General features: G+C 53.6%; 1 protein-coding gene across 3 annotated transcripts in view; it reads right to left on the reverse strand.

Annotated features, from left to right (window-relative positions):
- Positions 1–18,627, reverse strand: part of LOC119174215 (uncharacterized) — a 197,505-nt gene that overhangs the window by 42,727 nt on the left and 136,151 nt on the right. For all 3 annotated transcript variants that reach the window (XM_075889687.1, XM_075889689.1, XM_075889688.1), the window contains one exon: positions 16,518–17,213. In XM_075889687.1, the coding sequence (XP_075745802.1) occupies positions 16,518–16,911 (394 nt within the window). In that variant the 5' untranslated portion in view covers positions 16,912–17,213. The remainder of the gene's footprint in view (positions 1–16,517; positions 17,214–18,627) is intronic.

Here is an 18,627-nt window from a genome sequence, read left to right on the forward strand (position 1 = left end):
TCAGCGACCGAGGGAATAATGGGTAGTACACGGATCTGCCTACTCTTCGTAAGCCATAAGGCGGCGAATCGCGCTTGTGGCTTCATTCAATGCTTGGTCACGGTGTTGTTTCGAATTCAAAAAAAGAATTCGTTTGAAATTCGTGACCCGATTTGAAATGGTAAGCCTAAAAATAACTGCCGAACGTTTGCCGATTGCTGTTTCGTGACAAAGCAGCTTCAAGCCACGCGAACACAAACGGAGTCGGCAGAAGTACGAAGATTAGACAAATCCGTGTACTATACCCATCATTTCCGTGCTCGCTAAATGCTCCGCGCGTTGCTGCTCCCATAGACACTAGCGCCAGAGTTCACTCTAGTGTATATTTAGGAAACTCATTGCACCCTCCCTGTTGGCAAATCACTAGCGCGCCCGCGAGATGCACGTGCCCTTTTTTTAGAAAAAAAGAAGACGACGACGTTGACGAGGAGACTCACGCCCATTTCGCCTCTGTGGCGTTCGCGTATAGCCTGTGTGACATGTGCATTTCTTCTGTGTGAGTAAATCAACCCTTTTATTACGCGACACCGCGTGCTTCAAGGACGCCGCGAAGGCAACATTCCCGAACAAAAGAAAAAGCCAGTTGCGCGAAAGCTTTCTTTATTGTAGTCAGTCTTTCGCCCCCACAGGTAGATGTCACTGCACTTAGCGCCGACATCTATTCTGATCAAGAACGAATGAATGGGCGTTGGAAAGCGCAACGACCGGGTCCGAGTGTCACAATGTTGTTACGTCACATGGGGGAAGATGAGGTAACGGGCACGTTTGCACGAAGGCGTCGAGATGTATTGCGCAAGCTTACTGTATAGTGCGAGATCGGGAAAAACAACTCCGCAGCAAATCGGCAACGCCAGCGTTCCGGTCCTCGTTAACACGCGTCCGTACTGCGCAGCGGTGTTGAAACGGTACAGGATCTCGGAGTGGCTGGAGGTTTGCATACAACATTGCTGGGCATGCGACTCGAATGAATCGGTGGGTCGAGCAAGTGCATGCACACCTGCAGGGGAGCGACAATAATTAGCCGCACTGTATATATACTCGTGCTCACGGGACGTGACATGCGCTTTTCAGCGACCACAACAAATCTTCGAACAGAACTTTTGAACGGGACGGGATTAGACTGAAAACATGAGCACCACTTGTTTCTCAATCGCAGTGTATTGAAAGACCCGATATATGCGCAAGTAGACGATGTCAGAACACCATCGCAAACCAGATTCAAGACGACTGGAGAGTTCAGAGGCTAGTAGTATACAGAGGATTGATTGATTGATATGTGCGGTTTAACGTCACAAAACCAGCATATGATTATGAGAGACGCCGTAGTGAAGGGCTCCGGAAACTTCAACCCCCTGGGGTTCTTTAACGTGCACCCGAATCTCAGCGCACGGGTCCACAACAGTTCCGCCTCTATCGAAAATGCAGCCGCCGCGGCCGGGATTCAATCCAGCGACCTGCGGGTCAGCAGCCGAGTACCTTAGCCACTAGACCACCGTGGCGGGGCATAGTATACAGAGGAGTGTGTAACAAATAACATTCAAGTAATGACACCCAAATGAGTTTGCCACGCTTTGAACGCGTTTTGGACGTGTATACCGCACTCGTGCGCTATGTGGATGGGGTGCGTATGGGTACTATTTCACGACAACGGATAATAATTGGTGCTCGCGTTCATATTCTCGCCTTGCCCCGTTCGAAAACACAGTTTTCTTCGCACGAGCGCCTACTAATCAGGTTAAGTTAGCACGCCGTCAACGCAGGATTAAATCCATATTCGAGAAAGCACGCGGCTTTATAAACGCGAATCCACTTTCTTCGGGTGGAAACGTGAGAGGTTCTTGTGGAAAATTTCACAAAAACGAAAGTATGTACGTTATATTTACATTATGCCCGAGTCACTCAACAAAACGCCACACTCGGCGATCAGCCGGTGGGAACGTTCACGAACACTCTGGAGAGACATACGAAAGGGCGCGGCCGACTATCGTAGCGCGACAGTATAATATATTACGCCAACCACGCCCGATGCGCCTCACCGCGGACAGTGAACCGGGCCACGAGAGGAGAAGGGATGCTATACAAAGTCGGCCAGACAGCGTCGACTGGAAGACGTCGACCCGAATTTTAAAGGGGTTGGGCGCGATAAAATAAGGGACTCGAAAGTAAGTAACGAAGTGGCCCGGAATCGTCCAAAAGGTATGTGAACTTCGTTCTCTTCTGACAGGCACGCGTTTACATAGATCACTGCGCGCACGTCTGACGACCACCTGTGGATTATGTGTAACAGCCTTGTGGGTCCTCAAGATAGTTTTTTTTGAACGACTGCACGACGGCATATCGTCGTACGAAGTAGAGTCTGCGTATCGCTGGAGAAAGAGAAAGTGTGGTTCGAAGGAAAGCCTTTTTTTGTCACTCTATTAACGGTGATAAGCACCGTGACAGAAAAGAGAGAGAGAGATAGAGAGAGAGAGTACTCTTTTTCGTAAGGCCTTACATGCCATGCTGTAAAGAGGCACGTTTACTCCCTTTTTGGGTCCGACGACTCTTCAACGAAAGTATAATCTCTAAAGTAAGTTCATCTGTCTCTCTAAAGTCAAGATTCACAACCGAGATTCAAAGGTATAATATGGTTAATGCAGTTTACATTATTATAGCAGGACGCCCTATATCGAGTTCTGACCGACGTCGGGTTTGTTCTAGTTCTACACATGTGAACCTTTCTGTGTTCAGGGTTCCACGGAGTCAAGCATCGTGCGCCTACAAAGCTGCAGGTCATCGAGCCTCAACCGAAAATACGCAGGAAGAAGTATTACACAAGAAAACCATGCCCTGTAGTACGCGTACGCAACAAAGCTGACTCCACAGGAACGGCAAGCGTACAGAATGATCCACCATTAAAGGGAGCACTCGAATGACCACAGTTCATACTGCTGGTTGCTCCAAGTGCAAGTGAATGAGGAAGCATTATTCACGAATGTCACTAGCCTTCTATATGGAGTCGGAATGGTCGATCCCGATTAGTCTTACGGAAATCTAAACCACCATGTTTTGACAAGATAGCGAAATCTGGCCATGCCCCCCTGCACGTACACTTTCAACTTGTGTCCACGTGTGGTCAATGTATTGGTCTCCGCTGACCATGCCACACTGCTGCCCGCCTGCCGACTAGGCCGTAACCACAATGTGACAAGTACTGGCTTTCTGTAGGCCGAAGGGGAGTAAAAAAGTACATTTGTACAATAAAACGGGGTCAACTGGGTTGTGAAAAGCGCGCCAACAATGAGCCACTCTCCAATAACTCCAAGCATTGCCAGGAGGGCGGCTTGAAAACGTGGCAGAGAACGTGTGTGTGCGGCGAAGGAGGAGGTGGGCGGTGAACGCGCAGGTGCGAAAAGCCGGCGCTAAAGACTTTCCCGCTCAAAAAACCGACAAACCCGCCAACGGGGCCGCGGGGGTCACACCGCACCACGGCTGGCGCGTGCGTAACCCGTCGGCCTACTTTTAAACCTCGTTAAACGACCCCGGCGTGCTGAAAGGTCTCTCAAAACAGACCGGTATAGGGGAGAACATCATACGAGACCCGGTGCGAGGGGAAGACAGAAACGTAGCTAGTGATTTTACTTTTTTTTAAGAAAATAAAGAACAATAAAGTATAACCAGGCCGCTAAATGACGAAAAGGCGAGAATGTTCTTTTCCGTAGCACCTTTGTTGCTTTTTTCCCCTCTCATCCATCCTTTACACCTCCCTCACTGCTCTCCTAAAGAGCGCTCGAAGCAGGAAACAAACATTAAATAATGACGTCCGCCATAAGTGACACCAGTACGGAAAAATCACCCCGTCACGGCACAGAAAGCACAAACTCGAGGTCACCCCCGGCTCTATACAAGAGGCGCGCGCCTCTTAAAAACCCCGTCGTCGCAACCAAGCAATGCTCAAGCGCTGGAATACGGAACACGTCACTTCCACGACCCCAGCTGGCGAGCATTTTCTTGGGTCATATAGCGCGAAAAGCGGGATTTGAAAAAAAAAATAGGCCGCGCAATCAAACGCGCATACACGTCTGCGAAACCAAGGCCACGGAGAAGTGATGTCGACAAATTTCGAGAGGATTAACGACGAATGAAAACGGCGCCGTTCCACGCCAGAATGAAACGAAAAGCGCGGAAAGACGGCGCGACCACCGGTGACGTCATCCGAGAGACAGCGTATACACCTTTTCACAGGAAGGAAAAAAACAACACCGCCATGATGGGCTGTGTGCGGGAGTACAAAGGCTAAGGACGCAGCGTTGTCAGTGCATTTTCTAGGGGACGCGCCAATTTGCACAGCCCAAGGAGGGCTATGGCGGCGCCCAGGGAGGCGTTTATGAAAAGGTGAATAGAGCGGGGACACGATTGCCGTCGTCGCGTCATTCGAACGTGCTACAGCAGAGTCCGAGGCATGCGTTCTCGAGTGAATGGCGTGGAGACGATGCGAACCTCCGCAGCTTCATTCCCTCGCCATCTGCTTATGCAAGGTGGAATAAAAGCAGCTTCCGCCGCCGATCGCAGGGTTGCATGGGTGTGCGTCGGCAGTCTCTTGCGATTCAGCGGTGCCGAAACACTCGAGCGACGTTATAGGATAAGACCACCTCGACGTCCTGTTTTTCTCGGCCGCTGTAAGAACGTTGTCTTACTACGCGCGGAGAAATCGCCCGGAATGCCGAGCGCGTTATCGAGGCGATGAAGGATATTGCCCTATAAGTGTACTTATGCGCATTGCCACATTGAGTACAGTGGGGTCAATAGAGTGTTTCAGCATTGCTGGTTTAGCGTAGCGTAGGCGTGCGGAACGAAGAGGGGGAAAAAGGAGGCCGGGGGTGGGGGGTGTTAACACCATCTTTGAACTGCGTTTTGATCGTAAGTTCCTCAGAGGCAGTTTGGTAAGATGCAAGGGAGGAGCTTAAGCTAAGACCTATGCAAGCCACTGCAGTCATCTCAACGTGTTACCTTATACGCAGAAAGCATCTCGCGTGGCTAAAACGCTTTAAAGAAATATGCGTGCCGACCACGGAGGCATACGGTATTTCCCTTCATACCATACAAAAAAAAAGAGAAAAAGAAGAGAAAAAAAGTCCGAGATGTCACACACGCATTTCGGTCCCGTTATGTGCAACTACTTGCTGGCAAGCGTGTACAAGAGCATCAGTGGCACCAAATACGCATCACGTGTTTCATAGCCGGGTCACGTGTACGCGCGCCAAAGGGAAATAAGTTTACCCAGTAACGCCCTGCAATCGCGTGTTCCATTTTACAGCGGGCCGCAATGCAGTTCGTACGCGCGTGAGTGTAAGAAGATGATTGCGGTCGAAACCGGTACTTTGCGTAGTTCGGGCGCGACTGAAATCACCAACGGATATTTCAGGATAGAACCGCGTTGTCCCGCACTGCGACCAAGGTTTGGTGGTGCGGCGCGGAAAAGCTTGAAATCGGCTGGCAACGCACGCACAAAGGGGGAATTCCCCCCGTAATCCGCAACGCGGTATCTGGAGCGTCTCAAGCGCGCATACCTTTAATCCTGAAACAGTGGTCTTAAAAAGTATGTGGTTGTGATGTCGCAAGCGCGGAATAAACCCCAGCGGGCTGCCAAAGAGATAATTTGCATCGCCTGTTTTTTTTTTTTTTTTTTTTAGAGTTTTCAGTGTTTCTCAGACCGTGGGGGAAGACCACCGGCATTAAAAAGTCGTTGGACTCTGTCTTGCACAAAGCTTGTAAGCGGGGATTTCGCAGTGTAAACAATGTGCAAAGGAGTAGACTTAAACAAAATGCAGGTGATAATATCTGAAGTTTCACGAACCAAAACTGCGACATGCTTCTGCCGCACGCCGTAGTGGAAGGCTACGGAAATTAAGGTAATTCAGCGTCATTTGACGTGCGCTGAAGTCGCACAGAACACGGGACTATGTACTCCATCGCAATGCGATCGCCCTAGTCGGAATCGAACCCACGACTTTCCTGTATCACCAAGGTGGACTATAGATTTTAAACTTGTTAGCTGGTATTGCGCAAGTTAATTTACTTTTTAAGAAGTTAAGCTGATGAACAGTGATCTGGCTGACAGCATTCCACGAAGCACGTTTCGAGTCACCGTTACGCTTGCATGCGAATCTGTAACGTCCCTGCGTGAAATATAAAATGTACACGAATTGTATATAATACGAAATTTCCCTAACATAGAGCTTTCACGATTACCAAACTTTGTGGTAAACAATAAGCATGTGATCTAAGCGCTATGTCGCGCATACAAGCACGTTTTACATCATCACAGTGAGCCGGGACGTGATAACAGAGGAAAGCCATCGGCGGATGTCCGGAGTGAACGTTTTTCTTGAAGCATCCGATGCGGATGTAGTTATCGCATCGGTCGTTACTAGTAGTAAGCGCCTCGTCTTATGATTCGCACAGCGGGACAAAAGCCAGTGTTGCGGGTAACCCCACAGTGGGCGACGTGAAGCCAATTGGAAAGCGGACTCTGCAAGGCCCTGCAAGGAAAGCGGACTGGAGTCTCTCTCGAGCGTTCACAGAGAGCAGACGTGTTGCCCGGTGCTCCCGATTCTGCGAGAGACGCTACCGCGTCAGCCCGCGAGAGACGCGACCGCGTTCCGCGCAGTGCTCCTCGCGTTCCTGGACTCTCATACCCGTTCGAGTCTTGTCAAGGAGAGTAATCTTTACAGATTATGCCCTTGGATCCCTGCCACCGCTTTCGGTGACCTGAGCCCTGTGACAGCGTCCTCTGCTCCTGCGCGTCGCTGGGGCAGCTGTCATCCCGACTACCATGGCAGAGCAGTCCCCTCCATTCTCGGCTACGCCATTGGAACGCCCGTCGCGTTCCCTGGTTCCCACATCGTCACACAGACGCTCAGCGAGCGTCGCGTGCACCCGCGTGCTGTGGAACCTCATCTCCAGTGCCAAAGCGGTGCGGTTGCATCATGAACAGGCACAGAAACTGTGCAGAGTCGTCAGCGAGAAACCGACATCACTTCGCCTACCGGTGCTTGCTGCCGACGTCGAGACAACTGCAAGGGGCCTGACGTCCTCGGCGGCCTCCAGCCCTACCACTAGCACCACAGCATCTTCGACCGCTGTAGCGGCGCATCATACAGCCCAACTCGAAGATGCCGGGTCAATTCTGTGCGTGAACGTCACCGTTCCGCAGAACGTACCACTGCCGTTAGACGAGGAACCTGATATTGCAGACATGGATACTACGTCAACGCGTAAGCGCTCGCGTCCTAGCGAGTCGGGCAGCGACGATGAGGGTGGCTCGCGGAAGATGCACGCAGTAGCGCCTGAACGTGCCACAGTTGCGTGTCTTACCCCAACGTCAAATGATGCGGTTGCCCACGAAGACGCCGTCACACACGCAACTGACGAAATCAGTCAGTCTGAGTTTCAGACCGTCCTCTCCAAGTCTAAGAAGCGCCGACAGCGAGCCTCGACATCTCAAGGACCCGCTGCCCACACTGGTCCTCGTCCCGCCACTGAATCGACGGCTATGCTTGCCCACGTTGCTCCAGGGACTTCTAATGCGCCCACTGCGACTCAGACCGCTCCTGCAGGGGTACGCGCCACTGAACACACCATGCCGGCTTCTGCTTCATCGTCGCTAGACTCGGGCACTATTCTTTTTCGACCAGCAAACGCCAGCGCCTCCTTTCACCGCACCTCTCGTCTTGCCATTGCGCAAGCTCTCTCTGCGCTGCCCGGAGTCAAGGAGGTGAGAGTAAACACGAAAAAGAACATCGTGGCAGCAGACGCATCTACACCAGAATGGATGAATCGCCTACTAGCAACATCGGAGCTCGCAGGAATACCCGTGACTGCCCGCCTCCCTGCTGACCGTTCACAAAGCAGTGGCGTGGTGCAAGGCGTCGATGGCGACTATACCGACGAAGCCCTCCTGGCCGCCGTGTCGTCCGATGTGCCGGTGATTGCAGCCAGGCGACAAGGGACATCACTAGTCTTGCGGTTCGCCTCTCCCGTGCCTCCCACCCGGGTCCGCCTTTTTCGCATGGTGTTCGAAGTGAGGCCATCCCGACCTCGCCCGCTTCAGTGCCGGCGGTGCGGACTCTATGGGCATATCGCCGTCACTTGCCGAGGACCAGAGCGGTGCCTGCGATGTGGTGGCCACCATGGGAAAGACGCCAACTGCACCAACAAATTAAGATGCCTGCACTGCGGCAGGCCACATTCAGCTGATTCCGCAGACTGTCAGCTCTGGCAAAGAGAGCGGCGCCTGGCCACCATCAAGGCATCAGCTCCCACCTACCTGCCTCACCGCGAGGCTCAAGCAGTCTTGCGGGCAAGCCCTAGTGTAACTGATAGTCCTCAGCTGAAGCAGACCACGGGCAAGAGCTATGCTGCCGCAGTGGGATCACCATCCAAGATGACGGTCAGCTCGACCCATCCAGGCCAGACAGGCGTACAACAACGGGGCCCTTCGGCTGGTCTCAAGCACCCAGACTCTACCACGACTCGTCCACCCGCGAAGGTACCTTCCCAGCCTCGTGTGGACCAGGAAAATGCAAACCTGAGGCTCCTGTTAAGAGCAGTTGCGGACCTGCTGCCTCCTGAAAACCAGCTGCGCTCCATCTGCCTTCAGGCAGGTGGCGCGCACCCTCATAGCAGCCACCATGGCTGACACTCATCCGCATGCTGCAGAGAACCACCGCCGCCGCCGCCCGTGTGTGCTTCAATGGAACGCTCACTCGTTGCGGCGGCGGCATGCAGACCTCTCCTCACATCTCCTGCAGAGCGAGTATGATGTGCTTGCTTTGCAGGAAGTGTACGTAGCAGCGACCGACTTGCGACTTCCCGGATACATCGGTTACCAAAGTATCACGTCGTGTACTCTAGACACGTGCCAGGACGCGCCGTGCATAGCGAGTGCACATCCCCAGGGTCGACCACGTTGTGCAGTGTACGTGCGACGAGAACTACCACATGTGCACATAAACGTGGCTGATGTCACTGGAGGGGCTCTTGAGTGTTGTGCCGTGACGGTGCGGCTTCGCGGTGTGGACACGACAGTGGCCTCTGTGTATGTGCGACCTGGACAGCGGTGGGACGCCTCCATGCTGTTACAGCTCACGGCTAAATTCGGAAGAGACTACCTCATATGTGGGGACATGAATGCTCATCACACCATGTGGGGGAGTAGCACCTGCTCCTCTCGAGGAAGGGATCTGGTGGACGTTATCCATCAACTGGGCCTACAAGTTTTGAACACCGGATCCTTCACTTTCGTCCGCAGAACAGCACGACCGTCATGCTCCGCCATTGACGTCACCTTGGCCAGTGAAGGGGACCGGTACGATTGGGCAGTGGAGCCTGACTCCTGGGGTTCAGACCACCTGCCGATCGTCATCTCACCTGTGGGCGGAAAGATCCCAAGGAGGAGGCTGTGTAGTACGATCGATTGGCGGGCTTTTCGAAGGCAGCTTCGAGACGTCCCAGAGGATCAGGATTTCCTGAATCTGGTAGCAGTGGCAGCGCAGGCGGCAACTATCCAGACCAGGGTGCCAGAGCACCACCCTGTGCCAGACCTCCATCACTTGAACTTACGGGCTGCGAGGCGCAGGGCTGAGAGAAGGTACCTAAAATCCCATGACCCAGCTCAACGTACACTCTTCAATCGTGTGGATGCGGTATGTCGGCGACATGCCAACCGTCGCAGGCGGCAAAGCTGGCAAGGCATCTGCCTCTCCCTGAGTCAGGCAAGAGGTGGCGCAAAAGCATGGCGACTTCTACGATCCCTCGTCACTGGACCAATGGTGCGGCAACCCGTCATTGCGGTGGCCATCTACTTAGGCATTAGTGAAAAAGAACTGGCAGAGCGACTGGCCGATCGCTTCACAGAACTCCCACCAGCCAATCCTTCAGCCCTCATCGCCACGCCTGCTCCCAAGCCACCGCAAGGTCATCACCCTGCCTGGACGGCCAGCCAGATCGCATCTCTGTGTCAGGACCCTATTTTCGAACACGAACTGAACGTTGCTCTAGCCAGAACCAAGCGCCGCAGTTCCCCTGGTGCCGACGGCATCACATACCAGATGCTGCGCAACCTGGATATGGCCTCACGACGACACCTGTTGAGGACTTTTAATGAAATATGGCAGAGCGGCAACCTACCTGAAGCCTGGCTGACCGCTGTTGTGGTGCCGATCCGGAAACCTCGCCGCCCTTGTGCCGCCATTACGTCCTACAGACCCGTTTCTCTCACCTCTGCTGCCTGCAAGCTCATGGAAGCCATAGCACTGGCACGCCTAAATTGGATTGCGGGGGCAAAGGATTTCCTACCAGAACAGCAGACGGGCTTCCGACGCCACCGATGCACAGCAGACTCGATCGCGGACGTCGTCTCTACCTTGGAGGAGGCCAAGCGCAACGGCGAAGTGGCCCTCCTCGTCCTGCTGGATGTACAGAGCGCTTTTGACAGCTTGCCTCACATAGCGATAGAGAGTGCTTTGGACACACTCGGCATCGTGAGCTGCCTACGTACCTTTATCAGTGCCTTTCTGGCAAAACGCACCCTCCGGGTTAGAGTACGACGCGCGCTCAGCGATCCACGGCCAGTGACAGCAGGCGTTCCACAAGGTTCCGTCCTGAGCCCCTTTCTGTTCAACCTGGTGCTAGCGGGGCTGCCGACCGCGATGCCCGCAGACAAGCGTTACCCCACGCAGTGCTCCTTGTACGCAGACGATGTGGCACTGTGGGTTAAGGGGCCTAGGCAAAACTTCACGGCCATAAGGCGTTCCCTGCAGCGCTCCTTGGATGCCGTCGTCTCTTTCTTCAAGGCAATCGGACTGAACGTTTCGCCCACGAAGACGGAGGCACTGCTGGTTCACCCCAGAGCCACTGCGCGGAGGGCCGTCCGAAGGCTTGTGCTAGGTGACCGACCTATCCCGTGGAGCGATGCAGTGACGTACCTGGGGCTAAGGATCGACCACCGCCTTACCTGGATACCAGCCGTTAAGCTCGCCGTCCTCAAGGCCACCAGGGTCGAGACTGCCGTAAGCAAACTGCTCAGCAGGGGCCAAGGGTGCACCTCACGGCTGGCTCTAAGACTCTACGAAGGGGCTGCAACGACAGCGCAAACTTATGCACTGCCCTTGGTGCAGCTAGCGCCACACCGCAAGGAGCAACTGGAGCGGCAACATCGCATGGCAATTCGGCGCTTCATGGGACTTCCCCGTCAGTCACCCATAGCTGCAACCCTGGCGGAGGCCCAGACCTGGCCTCTGTCACTCTTGATGCTACGACAGGCGCTGCATCACGTGGATCGCCTTCACAGGGCCCTCGGGGGCGCTGCCCTCCTTCGGAGACTGCGGAGCCGACCAGCGTCACGGATGGCACAGATCTGCGCTCTCTATGAAGAGCTGGTCCCCGATCCCCCCAGTCCAATCCAACCCCCTCCACCACACCAGCAGCCTCTGGACGTACAATTAACTCTGGACAACCTCAGAAAAAGGCGCACACCGGCATGCGAGCTCCATCAGGCAGCCGTGGCGAAACTTCATGAAAGACTTAAGGGGCAGCTCCTGGTATTCACGGACGGGTCCGTTCGGGACAGCCCCCATTCGGCCGCGGCTGCCTGCGTCATACCATCGACTGGGACAACCATCCGCTGCCGACTTCCCTTTCACGCCACCTCCACTGCAGCTGAATTGGCCGGCCTTCACTTGGCAGCCGACCACCTTGCTGCCACGTTACCCCAGTTGCCTGTGGCGATTCTGTGCGACTCCCGACCAGCCCTACAAGCGCTGCTCCAACCAGACCAAGCAGGCATAACTGTGGCGTTGCTGCACGCAAAACTGACCGCCATCAAAGAGAGTGGTGTGCGCCTGTCCCTCCACTGGCTTCCCTCGCACGTTGGAATAGCTGGCAACGAGGAGGCTGACGCCGCCGCTAAGGCAGCACACCACTGCGACACGCCAGTCACTAAGGCGGTAACCCAGTCGGATTACTCACGGCAGCGACTGCGGAAGCTCTTACCAACGGCCCACCCTGACACACGGGTGGCAAGCGGCAAACCTCCACCATCCCTTCCGGAGACCGGCCTGGACAGATGCGAGCGGCGGTTGTTGCTTCGCCTGCGTACTGGCAGCGTCTGGCCTGCGGCACGCATGTATTCCGCGGGTCGCTCTTCATCGCCAGCGTGCCGAAGGTGCGGTGATGACGAAACGCTGCAGCATATTGTTTGCTCCTGCCCTGACCTGGCCACTGAGCGTTGCGCACTGGTAAGCCGCTATCGTCTGCTTGGACTACCTGCCGAAACAATGGAAGACATACTTTTTCCCGCGCGCTCGAAGACGAAAGCCCTTCGAGCCTTCCTCGAGTTCTGTGCTTGCGCGGACCTCGCCGCCTTATAGACGGACTCTTTTCACTCGCACTACTGACTGTACTGACAAGACGTTCTCTTGCCATGACATTCACTTTTTCTTTCCTTCCTCTCTTCTTCCTATCATCTTTACTTCCCCTTCCCCGATCCCTAAAGGCGCTGAGCCGTGCCCCCGCGACGGGAGGCAGAAAATAGCGTCCTTTTTGTCTCTTCCTCTTTCATTAATCTCTCTCTCTCTCTAGAAGCGGACTCTGCCAGACCGACGCTCCGGACTCTGCTGCCCCGAATAAACATGCGGAGAGTTGCTGAGGAACCCATTGACGTCACTACGATCTTCCGAGTGTAGCGCGGGCCTTTTTGATTAGCGAGAGTCGTACCGCAGAAACAATTTGGCGAGAGACACTCCCAGTCACTTAACCAAATCAATTATGGATGCGAGAACTAACAAGAACCAGCGGCCGGGGAAACATTAAAGCCGACTTGTCAGCCCGATAGCAGATCCCGAAGAAAAGGACGATACACAGTTTTCTTAGCTCTTTCTCTCTCTCTCTCTTTCAGGTCTGCAGGAGGCATTAATTTCCTCGTTATCTGTTCCAACGAAAAGAAAGTGCCCCCCCCCCCTCCTCCGCGTCAAAGGGTGTGTGTGCACAGTGCGCACCAGCCACTCGTCTGGTAAGGCTGCAGCTCGTTCGTTTTCGAACGAACACGACAAGACTTAGCTTTTTTCGCCCCGATCTTCTCTACGCAGCGTGGACTTAAACCGAGTGAATCTTCGTAAACAATCAAAAAGAAAGGCACGCGTAGGGGACCTTCCAGGCACGCGGTCGGCAGGAGAAGAGGACGAAGAAAGTGAAGATAGCGATTAAAGAAAGGAAGAAAACGTCCCGCGAGTGCGTCGCAGCAACGCCCTATACCTCCTCTCCCGAGTTCCTCGCAAAACCAGCTGGCCAGTGGGGGGAAGGGGGGGGGGGGGGCGTAAACCCATGTTTCGGAAGAGCCGCAGTGCTGTAGCGGGCCCTCGTTTCTTATTGCTCGCGAGCCCCCAGCCAAGCCGGGAGGGGGGGGGGGGGAGTATTAGTCATTCAGTCGTGCGGGTCTCCTCCGAGAGTAGGAAGAAGAAGAAATGCGAGCACCCACGGCGAAGGAAGAAGCTGCTGCTCTCCTAGCATCTCCCTTTCCTCGCGCGAATGTGGCAAAGCAGCAAAACAGCGAGAAAATGAGAGACCAGCGAGCCCGCAGAGCGGCAGAGCGTCCTCCGCAGTTTCTCTCGCTCGCTCCGGGCGAAGGCGGCAGTCGTTAAGCAGGTCGGAAACATTCGCCCCCCGGCCACAACCAGACATGTCGCAGATGCCGAAACGTCGTCGTCCCGGCAGTGGCGAGCGGTGCTCCCGAGAGATGCTGAAGCAGCGAGGAACGCTCACGCTCGCGGCTAGTAGCCTTTAGTTTCGGACCTTACGCACGCTTCCACTGTAAAGGTTCACCGACAAAGAGAGAAGGGCGCAGAAGGGACAGACTAGCAGAAATGTCGAAATAATCGATGAAGGGAAGAAGCGGAACTTTTTTAAGGGCTTGTTTTTCTTTGTTAGACACAACACTACCGAGAACTAAAACTAAAAGATACTTTTGTTATTTCTCATAAAACATTTACTGTTTTACAGAGGTCACAATCAAAATTTATGGAACGAAAAGGTGATGGAAGTCCATGTAGTAGTAGTAGTAGTAGTAGTAGTAGTAGTAGTAGTAGTAGTAGTAGTAGTAGTAGTAGTAGGTGATGGAAGTTCATGCAGTAAAATTGAAACAGTGCTGCCTCTACAGTGCTGCCTCTCGCACGCTTTAATGTCCATACTCAGTGGCATCGTGCAGGACCTCTGTTGTCTGCTCGTAACCCTCATTCGGTGTCTTTTGCACTGTTTTGAGCTGCGCAAACTAAGCTATCTGAATGCAGCCGGTGGCTGGGATTGTTATCGTTTCGCTTGAAGCTTGCGGACTTTCGACAATCGCGATTTACACTGTCGGTTTCGAAACATGACTGTGCGTATGGATGCATCACGTCTCACCTGGCGTCCCTGCTACCAAAGCGTACGCCTAAACGTGATGCGAAGGTTAGGCTGCAAACAGTGGTTTCAGCCGTGGTCTTAGTTTTGGCACGCAGTGACGCCGCAATGGGCGAACGACGAGGCACGTTCTAACATGACTGTGCATGCCCCCAGGTGGGTTTCGCCAGGCCAATGAGGAATACAACCAGGCAACCCGTACCGGCCTAGCAGACGGGGAGGGAAAGACCAACTGCTTTCTTTTGTAAGAACAGAGCCGAAAAGTGCCCTTCATTCCTGTCCGTTGGGACCTCACCCCTGTTGTTCCCTACCCTGTCCCGCTTTCGGAGACTGCGAGTGACAACAATAGGAACGGGCGCCTCGCTTCCACAACAAACGGAGGGGAACAAGCTGGACGGTGAAAACCGAGACAACGAAACTTGGGTCCTCGCGCTTTGCCGTTGAAAACGCCGTTTCGAAGATGGGCGCAAGCAGGACAACTTTCGGTTATTACTACAGTCCATTCATCACCGTGACCAGCTAGCCAACGAACCACCAAAGTGAGCGCAAGTGTAATGAAGAGTTCGCGAAGCACACCGGGATATAACAAACCAATTCAATCTTCGTGCATCTACATCTGAGGCCAGTTCGGTGTGATGCCCCTCCTACTCATTGCATCATGTCACAAAGTATTATTCTCACATGGTATTATCATCATCATAGTTCTCATAGGACAAAGCGTGCCGCATAAGTGGCTGGAACTTATCAAAACACATGAAAAACCAAGCGGAAAGTTGGATGTCTTCAAGCTGATTCCTTGGCACCCGAGAGAGTGATCTCTTCTTAACCATAGTAACAATGGGGTAGACTGATGTGCCGCTTGCTGGCACTGCATGGCGATGCACAGCCCGGCAAAATCCCATCGCATTATTTCCTCGACTGCGTACTCTTTCAGAATACGTCGTGCGCGGTGCAGTCGAACGCGTGTCGACCTGATTCGACGTCAACGTGCACGTCCTCCTGCCGACGACAGCGTGGGCTGCCCGCGGAAAGAAGAAACTCGCGCGCATGAGTGGCTCCGCGTATACGCCGTGTTTAAACAGCGGGCTTCCGTTTCCTCTGAATCATCGGCGCGCATCCCCTAACGCTGGGCTATCGAGCAGAGGTTTACACTGCACTTGGGGCCCGACGACTGCTGCAGTGATAACGGTCTCGAAGCGACTGAAGGAAGTCCGTCTTTGTCCACGTTCGCGCTGCCACATGAACCCGTTACAGACGCCCGCTCAGCTTTTTCTCTCGAGTGCTGTGAGTAAATATTAGTCATTCATGCATACGAGTCATGCCACCAACGGTCTGCGGGCACGTTTCTGTTGGCTTCCTTTGTAGGTGGCTGATACGAGCGCGAGATACCTGCCCATTCAAAGGGAGAGACCGTAATGATAGTAGTACATACGATACAAGTGTTATACGGCAGCGCTCTACGGGGTTGATCGTTACTGTCAGTAATGATATATTGTGGAAGTATCACTAGCTCATTAAACACCTCAGGCGAAATACTTCAAGTAGTTCGATATAGTCTTTACTCAGCACTCACTTCGAGTAACCTCCATGCTGAAACACTCGCACGTACAGGCCTCACTCAGCGCGCCAAAACTTTTTCTCAAAACACGGTTCACAAAGCCAAGTAGGAGAGAAGGAAACCTCGCGGGGTCCGAGCAGTCCGACAGCGGGGGCTGGCACACAAAAAACCGCGAGCCTATTGTCAACCCAAAGCGCGCGCGCGCGCGCGTTTTCCCCCTGTGGGACGTCCCGAAGAGGGAACATTCACGATAGAAACATGTCACTGTTCTCGCGCTAACGTTCCAAAGTACACCTGCAAACGTCATCGAATACCACGCTAGTCTTCGACCAGACCCGCATGCTTTACGTCAACGGGACGTCCCATATCGAGAGCGCGCCGCTTGGGAATTCAGCGACGACATCGTACGAAACACGCGCGTCCAACGCACAAAAACAGGGTGCACAGGAGAGATTCCTACGGCTGCAGCCGAAACACACACACTCACCCCTCTTCAGCTTAGCCGATCCGGGCGGCGTCGCAGTCCTGGCCGCTCCGGTCGCCTCGACGAAGCAGCATCGCGGCACTGTCGACGCCGGAGAAACAACATCCACGGGACCGCCGGCACCACGCGTTTCCGAACTGAGCGCCATCGCCTGTTTGGCCGAGCCGCAGAAGCACTCTCCTCGCCGCTGCTGCCGGAGCCGCACGAGAGTCGCCGTCGGGCTGGCGCTTCTCGAAATCGCCGCGCGGTGGACAAGCGGCGCTGACGTCGCCGCCGGCTGCCCTCCTTCCACTTCCCCGCCGCTGTGGCTGTGATGGTGGAGAGCCTCTTCCGGAGGCAGCCGACACAGGCGCACCAGTTCCGGAGGTTCCGGAGAGCGTCGCTTGAAGAAACGCATCTCGTTGTCTCTTCGGAGTCGGGCGGCAGAAGAAAAAGTAGGAGCCCCCGCTCTGTGGGAATAAGGCCCGCAGATGGTGGCAGTGGAACGAGGCCGAGCGACTGAAGACGCTGAAGGCTTCGCCTTGTTCTAGTCGGCGCGGGGCCTCAGGCGACGGAAGACCTCACGGCTGCCAGCAGCCACAGCTGCAGCCTTCTGGCGTCTCCTTCTAGGAACGGACCCATGGCTTGCTCGCTGAACCCTCTGCGGCTCGGGTCCGGAGTGGGGCTCTCCTATGAGCGGCTGCGAGCTGGACTGTTGGTCTGGAAGGACAAAGGTGAAACGAAGAAACGTTGAGAAAAAGGACAGCGATGTTTCGGCGGAAATGAATGTTTAAACAATCTGGTAAGAATCGCCGGCAACTAGGAATGCAGTGAGGCTGCCTCGGTAACGTCTGACCAGCTGGTATGAGCTCTTTCGGATGGAAGAAAGTAAACAGTGCTCTGGAGAGATCGGAAACATTAACAAGAAAAAACAAACAAGAAAGCACTTTGCTTTGATAGAACCGTCATCGCTTGAGAAAGGAATTCAAGAGCCGCGGCGTAGCCCTGAGAGGAATCAGACGCATCTGCGTTAAGGGCAGCTGGGACTGTTTAAAAATCAAGCGTCCTGTGATAACTACTTACCAGTGGATATCTCGCTAGCTTAAAGGCGTCAAAGACGAGTTACTCATAAGAAATTTAAATGAAACTCAACAGCCCACATTCTTGAGAAGAAAAAAAAAAGCCGGTGTGGGATAAACATCGACCAAAACTCTGCGACTGATGAACTTACCAACTTCTGAACATGATATGAAGCTGGTGATTACACTAACATGTTTAGTTGCTTCATACTTGGCAGCCGTGTTTAATCGACTAATTAATTTTAAAGACGTAAAGAGAGATACGGTATGGCAGGGAGTAACAAAGGCGTAAAATTCTGTTCCATTAACGTATCGCAACCGCGATCACATAGAGTATATCTTGTATCAACGAGATTAATCGGTTGACTTGTTCATTGTGACTGATCAGCAAATAAGATCACTTTCGCACGTTCAGATCTGCCATTGGAGGCGGTAACTACAACGAACATTTTGTTCTACGTATAAGTGTTATTCACGCACCTTCAATGAGAGAGCTTCTGTTATCCACGCTCCCAAAGTATAAAGGCATGCTAACTAACAACATCACGGCAAATATAATTGGTTGAATACGCAGTCTTGCTTCCGAACGACAATTCAGACTCCTAAAGTAAGAGGTTTTGTATGCATTTGTCTGAGAGAACTCAAACCCGAAAGCAGTCTTCCGATACTGCTATGTCGGGTTTAACGTCCCAAAACCACCATATGATTATGAGAGACGCCGTAGCGGAGGGCATCGGAAGTTTCGACTACCTGGTGTTCTTTAACATGCACCCAAATCTGAGCACAGAGGCCTCAGCATTTCTGCCTCTATCGGAAATGCAGCCGCCGCAGCCGCGATTCGATCCCGCGACCTGCGGGTCAGCAGCCGAGTACCTTAGCCACTAGACCACCGCGGCGGGGCCGAAAGCAGTCTTCATATTCTGATCATTTGATTTCATTGACGCGGCGAACCTATTGGACGATATTGAAGGAAAACAAACATCTACCAGCTCGTGCTGTGTGCGTCCACAAATATTCTCGCAGCCCTGCACACTGACTCATGTGTTCCACAAACT

This window comes from Rhipicephalus microplus, chromosome 3 (assembly GCF_043290135.1).
Source record: "Rhipicephalus microplus isolate Deutch F79 chromosome 3, USDA_Rmic, whole genome shotgun sequence".
NCBI classification, from domain to species: domain Eukaryota; kingdom Metazoa; phylum Arthropoda; class Arachnida; order Ixodida; family Ixodidae; genus Rhipicephalus; species Rhipicephalus microplus.